Here is a 12,533-nt window from a genome sequence, read left to right on the forward strand (position 1 = left end):
GACCATTTGCCAAAGGTGTCAGAACTGGGAATATGAAAGGTGCTGAAGCAACCAGACCCTGAAGTCCCAGATTGTCAAACGCAGCCTGTGCTTCCCCTCAGGCTCCTCATCTGCCTCAATTGATCAGGAAAACCTTAAAAAGGCAAATATCTATACCAAAAAGGGTCTCTACATTCCCAACCACCTCATGGGCACAGTAAGAGCCGGACTGAGAGATGCACGTGAAAGGGAAACGAAGCCTCCCACCTTTGCTGGCATCCTCCGAGCATCACTAATGCTTCAGCAAAGCTGGTGGCCACAATAGGGGCTTGTTCTTTGCATAAAAGGCCACAACAGCGCACAAGAAACCCTGCTGATAGTTAAAAGGCATAGATCCAAGGTCAGCCAGGCTGGGAGCCAAGGCTCTGGCAATAAACCATCAGATCTGCTCTGAAGTGGGGAAAGCAAAAGACCTTTTAATTGTAGAGCTCTAGAAGTCTTCCATATTAATTTAACGTTCACCTTGGAAGGTGACCTCACTGCAGACCCTCCACAGAGCAGAGAGGATGGGGGAGACCACTGGCAGCAAGGAGGAACGCTCCTCCCCGGTGTTCAATCATAATCTTATAATCAAGATTATAAGACAAAGGCCACCAACTGATGTCCCAAAGCCAGCAATGATGAAGACAGCACGCCCAAAGCTCCTGCTCACACCTTCACTTCCTGCCCCAGCCGTTCCTGACACCAACATCAATCCTGCACCTGAGGATCTGTACGTTCTACAAAAATAGTTACCGTGGGAGAGGCTTTGTTCGTAAACTGAGCGAGAAAGTTCATTACACGATAAAAATTCCAACCGTGCCACCGGGATGTAAATTGCCTTCGTACCCAGAGCTGACATCTTAAACAGTTTAATTTAGGTACCGCTCTCAGCAGCTTTGGGTGTCTGCAACAGAAACAGATGCCTTGAATCATTTCAAAGTATGCTCCTGTCAGAAATGTCCTTTCTGACACCAAAATCAATTTCCTTCTCCTTTACTAACTACTTTTCCAAAAATAGAAGGGGAAGAGTTGCCTCATTTTATCCATTGTGAGCGGCACGAGCGGCGCGCCGGGCTCCAAGGAGGAAGATGGCAGCGCGCGCACGTGCGCCCGCGGTAATTAGCGCTATTCTGATAGAGAGCTGGCAACGGGAATGAACCTGATCCATCTTCATTATGGAGATCTATAAAACCCCTGACAAGCCTCCTGTGAAGGCAGACGAGGCTCCTTCCCTGCAGCCACAGCGGGGCTCCGGCACGGCGGGGACGGGGCAGGGATGGGGATGGGACGGGGACACGGCAGTGATGGGACAGGGATGGGGACACGGCAGGGATGGGACAGGGACACTGCCCTCTGTGCTCCCCCTCTCCCCACACTCTTCCCGGAGCTCAGCCTGAGCAAACCCAGTGCGTGGGGCCCGGATGGTTTTCTGCTGATGGTCAGATGAACACCTCAGCAGTCCCCAGGACCTCGCTGTGCGTGTTTGAGCAGCTGCTGTAAATCACGGCTCTTCAGCAGGCTGCAAATCCAATTAGAACAAGAGGCGCCGCTACCCAGCGATGTGCTGGGCACACAAACATCCTTCCACCTCTAACAAGCTGCAGCAATGAAAGCCTCTCCTTGCTCTGCAGAAGGCTGGCTGCTGCCCTGGCAGCCCTGCCCTGCGGCCGTGGAGCAGAGGGATGGGGACAAGTGACATCGCTCCTCAGCTGCACCCAAAAATCCCTCTGCACCAGCAGCCTCCCTGCTCTTCAGCACATCTGAAACCTGCCCCATTCCCCTCTTCCCACAAGTTCCCTGACCTCTGTTCCCACCTGGTGTAAGTCAATGCCTCCCAGGGAAAGCCCTCCAGCACCTGGAACTGAAATTCCCCGGGAATTTGGCTTACTCAGTGCCAACCTGGCACCCGGACAAGAGCAGGGTGACTCGGTACCTTGGGAAAGCCACCCTCCTCTTCAGGGCAATGAGAGGCCAAACCCACCCTGTCTCCCACGCTGGAAAATCTGTTCATGAACCTACAAAGAGCCAAGAGCCACCAGCACCGAGGATTTGGGCCACACAACAAGCAAGGGAGGCTCCTGAATGGCATTCCCTGAGAATGCCAGCACTGCCATCACAGCACAGGTCACTGCTGGAGTCAATGACCCTACAGGTCCAACCTAAACAATTCCATACCATGCTGTGATACTGGCTTCAGGAAACGCTCACAGATCCTCAGCCCACAAACAGTGTGCCCATTGCCAGCTGCCTCCTCCTGCAATGCAAAATACTCCATTAGTTTGACTCCTGCCCAAACACACCAAAGTATTTCCAAGGCTGCAAACAGGGCTGTGCCAGGGTCTGCAGCAGTGTTCCCTCCACACCCAGACACACAAAACAGGGCAACACTTCCTAGCAGCAATTTTTCTTAAGCTATAGGAAGGAAAAATCAGCGAGGGTTTGTGTTCTAAAAGGAAACATGGTGTGGAGAAACAAGCTCAAAACAAGCAAAGTGACAAAAACGCAGCCCAAAGTCGATACTGCTGACAAATGGCTCCGGAGGTGCAGAATTGCAGGATGGATCAGCTGGGGAAGGGCATCTGCATATCCCATTAACGGGGCGGGAGAAGGGGCCTTGGGCTGTCATATTTTAGGTTTATTTTCCTTGTCTGACCAGCTCCCGCAGGGCAGGGGGTAATGACAGCACTTCATCAGCAGCCGTGGCGGGTGTTTGCATCCACCCTGCGAGCGACAGCTGCGTCCCAGCCCGCCCGGGATGGAGTGCCCTGCAGCCATCACTCACCAAGCACTTTCATTAACAAACTGCCCTTAATTACAGCGGTAATTGCGGAATTATTTCATAGCGGCAATTATTCTCCTCAGCCCAATCCAGGCTGCTCAGGCAGGGCATTGTCTCTGGGAATGGCAGCGAGCCAGCTCATCTCCAGCCCAGGGCTCTCTGTGCTGTCAGCCCCGAAATGCAGCACCCCAGGGTGGCAGGGGGAGCACCCGAGGGGTTCCAGCCCCACTGTGGGACCCTCAGTGTCAGGCAGAGAGTGTCCCAATGTGGCCACCACCCTGCGGCCAGTGGGAACCAGGAGCTGGCTCACCAAAACAGAGGAAAGTGTTTTGGGTTGCAATACAGGATGTGGCCAGCAATGTGTATTCTATCCCATCCGCCAGAGCCAGGTGGGGCAGTGACCTTGATCTCCTGGCACATATCCTCTGCTAATGGGCCATCTTTAAACCACCTGGGGCAATCACCTTTATCTTCCCACAGCCCATCCTCCCTCCAGGAGATATCTCCTGTTAACAGATCAGGTGTTAAAATCCAGGTGGGGCAGTCATCTTTACCTTTCCCATGACCCACCCTTCATCCAGGAGGTATCACCTGTTAATGGGCCATTGTTAAAAACTGGGTGTGGCAGTGAATCTTGTGACTGTGGGAGACACCTCCTGTTAATGGGCCATTGTTTAAAACTGGGTGTGGCAGTGATTCTTACCGCTGTGGGAGATATCTCCTGTTAATGGGCCACTGTTAAAAACCAGCTGGGCAATCATCTTCATGCTTCCCATAGCCCGTCCTCCCTCCAGCAGATATCTCCTGTTCATGGCCAGTGAGTCCCAGTGCATGACTGATAAAATTCAATCATCCCACTGGGAGATGCTCCAGCCAGGGGAGGAGCCAAGCCTTTCCTACCCAGATAAAAACTGACATTTTGGACACCAAGGCACTTTCTTTCCACTGGATTCCAGAGGAAAACCAGACCTTTCCACATCATTCCTGGACCTTCAGAGGAAACTGCACCTTCTACAGGAGCACTGCTCCAGCTGAGCCACATCTGCCACTGCAGGAGGATGCAGCACCATGGAATGGCACTGTGCCACCACCCTGACTGACTGACGGGTGTCAGCTTGGATTCTGACTCTGGCAGTGTTTTGGGATTGTTCTTTGTAATGCTGTATTTCTATTTTAATTTTCCTAATAAAGAACTGTTATTCCTAATTCCCCTATCTTTGCTTGAAAGCCTCTTAATTTCAAAATTATAATAATTTATAGAAAGGTGGTTTACATTCTCCATTTCAAAGAGAAACTCCTGCCTTTATTGGCAGACACCTGTCCTTCAAACAAGGAGAGAAAGGAAGGTCAAGAAGGAATGAGGCCCTTTGAAACCACAACTCGGGGCTTTCCTGTGTAACTGCTGGTTTTCAAAGTTCACCACTTAAAGAATGATCCCAGATCATCTTGTAACAGCACAAGATCAAGACAAATGGGAGGTTTTCTCCAAAAAAGACTACATCTTTGTTAGAAACTTCTCATAGATCATCCTTGTAACAACTTTACAGCCAGGAAGTGAATCTATTTCATTTTGATCATTTCAAATACTCCATTAATGAGAAAAATTGAGGCATATTAGTCAGAGATCTGAAATACTGAGGAAGCACAAGCTCAGGGCAAGGCTGTGAGCAATTCCCATGTCAGGCAAGTGTGGGGAAAGAAAAGGGGATGATGATGATGCACCAGTGAGAGGGGTTAGATGGGATATTGGGAAGAAATTCTTCCCTGGGAGGGTGCTGAAGCCCTGGCACAGGGTGCCCCAAGCCTGGCAGTGTCCAAGGCCAGGTTGGACAGAGCTTGGAGCAGTCTGGGAAAGTGGATGAGCAGGGATTGGAATGAGATGATATCTCAAGGCCCTTCCAACCCAACCCATTCTGTGATCCACTGCCTGAACCCTGCTGCCAAAGCCTCGCACTGGTCAGATCTGCTCAATTAATTCCACACTCTCCCTTGCTTCTGCTGCTTTCTAACATCTGAAGTAACTATGGCAGCTGCCAGCGGGCAGAGGAACACCCAGCACAGACAAATTCATGCACAGTTTTCATGTAATAGAGGGGAAAAAAAAAAAATCAAACAGCAAATCAACCTGCCATGACCTCAGCTCCTCTCAGCTCGGCGAGTCCCACACAGCAGCCGTGCTACAATGCATCTTTAATGCCTGACCTGGTTATGTATATGCAAATATTGGAACAGCACCATCTCCAGCTCTGGGTGTACCTGGTGTGCAGACACAGGAGCTGGCTGCTGCTCTGGGCTTCCAATCCCTCCTTGCTGAGTTGCTGCCAGTGCTATCTCATCAGGGGTGATTCCTACAGAGAGATGCTCCTGCAGATTGAACACTGGGCTTTGGGGGCTCTCTGAATCCGTGTAATTTTGGAAATTCTAGGGTAATTTTGGAAATTCCAGGGTAATTTGTTTGTCAATTTTATTAGAAGAATGCAGCACAGAGCCGCCCCTGCTCAGGGCAGTTGATACAAGAACATTTCCCTGCGGAATCTCATACCTGGAAGCTGCAGAGGGGAGCAGGTGACTCTGCTCTCACAGCCACAAGAGGTGGCCAATGCCACTCAAGCACCTTGGCCAAACAGGATGGAAAATATCAGCACCCACGGGGTAGAATGCAGAGGGGCAGTGCGGGCACAGCTGCCAACACGTGTTCTTCAAGAGCTCAGGTATTTCAAACCACAATCCATTGTGATCACAGTGCTACTGCACTTCTCAGTCAAAGCAGAGACATTCAATAATCACCCAGAAAAGCACCATCTGTTATGCCTTATAGCTTAATTAAACTAAAATACAGAACTCCTTAATTCTCCCAGCTCATAAAGATAAAGGTCATCCCACAGCTTTACTGTCAGGTATCCTGCACAAAAAATGCAGAGGTTGGAATTTCTCTTCCACACATCACTGAGATGTGACACCATCCCCACAACTCACACAAACACAATTATTCCACAGTGTGACAGTGGATTGCTGTGTGGCAGTGCCCACAACAGTAACACTGATATTTCACAGTGCCCAGCACCCCAGTGTGCCCACCCTACAACACCAGCATGCCCCAGACAGAGGTCTCTTGCACTGGAAAACCTCCCAAATATTCAAATGGGAACCAAACAGACACCCAGCCGTGGGATGGGAGGAAGTGACACAGCCACCCATCACTTTGGGAGTGAAACAGGAACTGAAAGGTTCCCTGTGACGATGCCCTGGAGAAGCCACCCAAGCTCTGTTTTTTTCTCTTCTTCATTCACATGCAGAGAGAAGGTGAACAAAATGAATTCAGAATGGGATTGTACAGGTAACCCAGCCTCAGCCCCACTGCTGACCTGCCAGCTCCATGGCAATGGGAGCTCCAGCCCTTTCCCCACCCTTCCCTGCCCAGCCTGCTGTGCCAGCACGGGTATCAGTCGTGGTCCTGTTCTCGACTGTCCCCAAAGCTGAGACTCCCCAAACCTTCCTGCACCATCACTGCTCTCCTCACGAAGATCTGCTTTGTCTTTCAGCACAAACCCCAGCAGAAGCCTCGCAAACACAACCAAAATTCAATTATTGGCTTGTCAGCTTTCACAGCATTTCCTCGTTGAGGTCTAGGTAGGGGGAACAGGGAATTTCAACCTGTCTGGAGCCTTTGGGCTGCCAGAGCAGCTCCAGGAGCAGGGATGAGCTGCTCCTCTGGAACACAGAGTATTCTGTGACCATGGGGTTTTTTCTTGCATTCTGCTTCCTGTAGGTGGAGGCAAACTCCTTGCTGAACAGCAGACAGACAGAAAACAGCCCGGAGGTACCTGCAGCATCTGCCAGGAACAGCCTGCACATCCTTCCTGCAGAGGAGCACCCTCAGCATCCCCCCTGCCCCCAAACCCCCTCCCAGCCTGGGCTCTGTGCAGCCCACCCAGGGTGGAGCAGCCCCAGCAGCTCCAGACTGTCCCCCTGGCTGTCCCACAGCACCCTCTGCACAACTCCCTGGACGCTGTTGGTGCCAGCCATGGGTCACTGTGGCACCCAGGCAGGGGTCACTGCTCCCCACATTTGTCCTCCCTGAGGTTTCCAAGCTGCCCAGTCTGTGTGGGGTGTCTGCCCTTGCTCCCTGGCACACACAGGTTTTCAGCAGCACGGACATCCCATCCATCCCTGTATCCCATCCCCTTCCCCAGAGCCCTTCAGCTGCCTGGCAGCACCACCACAGCCTCTAGAGCTGCCCAACCTTGCCCTCTTCTCCACCCAGGCTTTAAAATTTAAAGCTCCAGCCAGCTCAACACGAATAGATGAGCAGGAACATCACACTGCTCTCAGTGTAGGTTGCAGTGCTTTATATCTTCATAATATTTCAGGCCTCTCCCATCTCCTCCTCCTCCTGCAACTGGCCTAATTTTATTTATATCTGCAAGACACCACTCTTAACTCTCCCAAGTTCTTGTTTGCTTGGAGCAAGGCTCCCTGCCAAGGAACTGCACCTTCTGGCACTGCCTCTGTGTTCTGAACTCCAGCCCCGAGGCCAGGGACAGCGTGGTGCCTCTGCCACCATATGGGTCCCCAAATTACAGCCCAGTAAGTGCCATTTGGGGTGTGGGTCAGCCCCAAGCCAAGGGCAGACCCAGGTGTCCAGGGTCTCACTGCACACATGGAGGCCCATCAGATGGATGGCACAACGCAGCTCTCTGAGCCCTGTGGTCAGTTGATACTTTTCTGACTTGATTATGAAGAAAAATTATACAAATATTTCATTAATATCTTTTTAAGCCTATTAATATTAATATCAATTCTGCCTCTTATGTGCCTGGCATTTAAAAATCCATTTTAAAAACCTCAAACTAATTTAAGATTTACATCTAGAATACAAATCAGCGAGCCAGACTCCCCACTCCCTATTTTGCCTGGCACCCATATCTGCCCAGTTACTCTTAGATGTCACTGGGTGACACTCACACAGGATGAATATTCAAAGCCTGCAAATGTTTTACAGATTTCCGGCCGCTGAATTTGTTTAAAGCTGCAGCTCCAGCGAGCAGCAGCCCCGGGAAGAGCAGAGTGCTCTGTTTGTCTGCACATTTATACAGCTCCAAATGGATAATCAGGATTCTGTGCTGAGGGCAGCGAGTGGTGAGTTTGCTCTGCTGTCAGCTGGAGCCCTGCAGGGGCAGCAGCACCTGCCACAGCCTCACCTTTCCCCCTCCCCACTCACACACATCTCCCCCTTATTTATTCCAAAGCCACTCTTTCTGCAACCATCTTGCACGACACACAGCTTCTTTTTAAACCACCCAGAAGCCCGGGGAAAATGAAAAAAATTATCTTTTCTGAGCAGCCATCCAACAAATGAAAGGGCAAACGGGAAATGAGCATCGTTTAAACACTGCTGCATCAAGGAGGACAATTGGGAGAGGCTTCTCATGCTGGCCAAGCTCTCCAGTGCCTGAGGCCAATATTCCCATGATGGCATTTTTAAAAGAGCTTTAGTGGCCCAGCCCTGACCTGTCTGTCTCCCAGGTGTTCCAGTGAGGAGCATTCCCAGGGGAGCACGGACACTGAAGAGAGCAGAACCCCACAGGGTTACCTGAGTTTGTGTCTTTGGTGCAGCCCACCCATGGCAATGCCTGTCAGGTCACAGGGTGACAGATGATGATGGAAGAACCCTCCAGGCCATGTTTTGTGAAGAGCACACCTGCACAGCCCCAGGAGGGGACTGCAGGGCGGTCACTCATCCTTGGGGAGAGCACTGGGTCACTGCAAGGGAGGGTGACAGGAGATGCTCAGTGTGGACCACAGGGCTCAGGGCTGGTGCTCAGCTGATGCTGCAGCCCCAGGCACTGGGAGGACATGGGGAACCCCAAATCTGCCCAGTCTGGGGCCACCAGCACCTCAGTGTGACCCAGCTGCTCCTCAGACCACAGCCCTGCATTTCAGACTTGGCTGCTTGGGAAGCCACAGGCAGCTCCAGTGCTCAGACTTCCTTCCTTGTTACCTCCAATGACTCACAGGCTTGTATCAAAATATTTTCTTTATAGCTGGCAAAATGTGAAGCCAAATTCCCTCCCTCTCACAAATGCGAGTGTGAGCGCTGCAGATGCAGCCAGGGAGCTGCTCCTCTCCCATCCAGCTCACAAACCTACAGGATCACACCAAGGACAGCACCCAATTAACATCATGCTAAATAAAACCTCCTTTCATGCAGAAAAAACAGCTCATCAGCAAAGCCATGGGCCTCACACCAGTTCTGCCTGGCTCCCAGCGAAGGCAGAACAGGAGCAGGAATGCTGAGAGAGGCTGGATCTGCACCCCGAGCTCAGTGCTGAGCACAGCTCCTGGCACTCTGGCAAAGAGGAGAGCACAGAGCCAGCCCAGCACGGAGGGAAGGAGCTCATCCCCACAGCACTGCTGGCAATCCCTGAGACACGGCTCTGCAGCTTCGTGCCAAGCCACTCTGGCTTCTGGATGTCCTTTCTGCAGCTCCTGCCTGTGCCTGTCAGCCAAGAGACAGCAAAGGAAGGCCCTTCTCTGCATGATGTGTACCTTAAACCAAGCATCACCATCCTCTGAACCAGACACACAGCTAAAGAGACACTGCTGGAGAGGACACTCAAACTGCTCTCTGCTATTTGGTTGATATTAAAGGGCTCCAGAACCACCCTGAGCTTCATCAACACCCAGAACACACAGGGGGTGAGGGGCAGCATCCCTGAGCATCCCTGTGGGACTGACCACTGCCCTCCCTGGCCAGGCACCCCTCAGGGTCACCCTGGGACACACACCTGCTGGACCCCACTTCCCATGCTCATGGCAGGAAAGGCAGAACAGACCCCAGGGATCTTTATCTCATGGATTATTTCTCCTCCCATCTAGATTACACAGCCACAAGAAGCTGCTGATGAAGTTCACCAACCGAGTTTCACTTTATGGCACCAACAAGATCAGAAAACAATTCTCTGTCTTCTTGTCACGTTAAGTGTTTCAATATCCAACTCAGTGTTTCCAGTCTAAAAATTTATGAATTCATTGAGCAGCCTGTGCAATATCTTTCCTTTCTATCCATCTGCTAAGAAAGATTACACTGGCCATTTGTCACCATCGTCATTCCAAAGATAAGTAACAACTGAAATAACTTTAACTTACCTTAAGGCCTGCAGCTACCATAAAAAACAGCTGCATGTGCAGGTTCTGCCATGCTGTAATAAGAGATTACTTTAATTTGATTACTCAGAACAAAGGTAGTAGAGGACCTAAAAACCAGGGCAAATTTATCATCCTGCAGAGCCAGTGTTATGTTTGGCTCATGAACGTTATCAGTGTAGCTACAAAACACATCAACTGTGCAAGAGAATTTACAGAACTTGTAATTTTCACCTAAACAGCACTGAGGAAATGTGATTTGGGTTGGGGAAACTCGAGTTTCATTCCCAAGTGGAAACAGCACACACATCCGTTCGGCTTCAAAAGTAAAGGGCACAGGCAGTTGTTTTTCACAAGTAAAAAGCAGAAGGGAATGTGCAAAGTGCTGTTATTTAAGAAGAAAGTTGCTGGGAGCATTTCTGCTCACCCAGAGAAGCTGCTGGCATCTGGCACAGCCCAGCCCACGGCACAAGGGCCACGGTTCCCCCATGGGCAGCTCAGCTGGGCTGTGCCCACGCTCTGCACACACCAAACTCATGGATGGACCAGCTCAGACGTGTCTGGGTCCAGGCACACACAGGGGCAGGTGGCCACAGGAGCAGGAAACGGGACAGCCAGTCCCTTCTTCAGCTGCATGTTCAAGTCTGGCACCAGAAATGCTCACCCAGCATCTCAACACCCAGCAGGGCTCCGTGTTTTGTGGCTCTGCTCTCAGGTGACCAGAGCCACAATAATCCTCTCCAGACACTCAGCTCCCCTCTCAGCTGGACAAGGGGGGTTTGAGTGCCCCACCTCACACATCCCAGCCATTTATCTGCACAGGCACAGTGGAAGCAGCTGGGATTTGCTCATTTGGAGCACAGCCCATACCTATCAAGGGTCAATTAATCTGCTTGTCCAAATGCAGAGACAGGAGTTCAAATTAAATCTTGAGGCTCAACTGCCTTAAAAAATTCCTTCCCCTGAGGGCTCGGCTTCGAACAGCCATCACAACACAGCAAAATAATTAATCTCTGTTCAAACAGGGACTAAATGAGACTGTGGGACTGCAGGAGCTGGGGAATGTCTGAGCAGGTTCTCGGAGGAGCAGCAAGGACCAGCACACACAGTCTGTCAACACTGATGCTCACCAGTACCAGCCATGAAATTTCTCCAGATAAGTGGCTCCATCCTGCACCATGAGATACAGAAAATCCACCTCTCTGAAGCACAAAAAAAGCAGAAGTGCCAAGACAGGAAGAGAGCAGGGCACAGCCTGACAGGAGGAAACAGAGTCTCCAAATTCACTTCTGCAAAGGACTGAAGACATGCCACGCCAAGGGCTCACTTCATAAAAACCCAGGCTTCTCTACAGCATCAACTTGCAAAACTCCACATCTGAAGCAGAAACCAAGGGCAAAACTAATCAAAAGGATCCGGATGCTGCGCGTGGAATGGGGAGGTGGGGGAAGGAGGGACGGGGGCTCTGCTCCCTGCTAAATTTAGTCTGATTTTCATCTGCCTTGAAAGTGCCAGCACTAGGCAAGGAATAAAACAAGGTTAAAGAATGTGAAGTTGAAAGCGGGTGTCTTCGTGTTTATCTACAAAAGCAGCACAACTTTCAAGAGCATCATCCCAAGTGAGCGCCGCAACGCTCGGCGGCCAATTTGCATAGCAAACCAGCTCGGAGAGAGGCTCTGCCAGCACATCCACAGCCCCCAGACAGCCCAGACCCCTCCTCCTCCCCGGCGAGACCCTCCTGACACCCCCATTGCTGCACAGTTTAACCAGAGCAATTCCCCACCCCAGCAGCGTTTGCTTCGTGGCCTCCCTGCACGGCGCCAATGCACTAAAATAAACACCAGGAAAAAAACTCCTCCTCAAGTTGTCTTGGGACTTTTAGGAAATTCAAGGGACTTTTAAGTCCCTGTCACTGACGCAGTGCAGAGCCAAGGAAACTCCAACAAGACTTGGAGCAGTTTCACTCCGCAGCTTCTCCCAACTTTCGACAAGACTAGACTACATATGGCCACTATTTTCTCCGCAGCGTGTCTCATACCACTGCTTGAGAGAAACCCAAGAATCCCACATAAAATCTGTGGACAGGCTCTAAGTCGTGGTTCACCACTGAGGATCATCTCAAAAAGAAATCCTGGGGGATTTGGCAAAGCAGGCGGAGAACCACCAGGAATCAAAACAGGCTTGTGACTCATCTGTGGCATATAACTGGCACGAGCAGCAGGCACAAGTGGAACAGCCCTGCAGCCTTAATGAGCTTGGCTCAAGATAGGAACACCAGCTCTTCTTTCCCGGGAAAAATGACACCAGCTACAATGAAGGTGCCCAAAATACAGAGGCTCCCAGCGTTATTGATAAGTTCTGCAAGTTTGTTAATAAAGGCTGCAAATTACCAGGCTGAAACCTGTCATTTACTAATCAAATTTAAGAATCATTTTCCTCCTACAGACACAAGATGAATTATTAATTCCTCCAGATCTCTGGTTGAGGAGCAGCCTCCAGCACCACACAAGATGAGATTGTGGGAGTTTCCCACCAGCAGCACCCGGGGGTGGTCACTGCAGGGACACTTTGGTGAGCCTGGTCTGGC

General features: G+C 50.9%; 1 protein-coding gene across 16 annotated transcripts in view; it reads right to left on the bottom strand.

Moving 5' to 3' along the window:
- The window catches only part of CADM1 (cell adhesion molecule 1), a 128,168-nt gene that overhangs the window by 67,657 nt on the left and 47,978 nt on the right, over window positions 1-12,533 (bottom strand). The window contains exon 1 of one of the 16 annotated variants that reach the window (XM_079326769.1): window positions 775-910. The exons of the other annotated variants lie outside the window; for them this stretch is intronic. Within the exon in view, the coding sequence (XP_079182895.1) occupies window positions 775-880 (106 nt within the window). The 5' untranslated portion in view covers window positions 881-910. Of the gene's footprint in view, window positions 1-774; window positions 911-12,533 lie in introns of those variants that run through there. 16 annotated transcript variants of the gene reach the window in all.

The sequence above is a fragment of the Erithacus rubecula genome, assembly GCF_903797595.1.
Source record: "Erithacus rubecula genome assembly, chromosome: 25".
Classification (NCBI taxonomy): Eukaryota; Metazoa; Chordata; class Aves; order Passeriformes; family Muscicapidae; genus Erithacus; species Erithacus rubecula.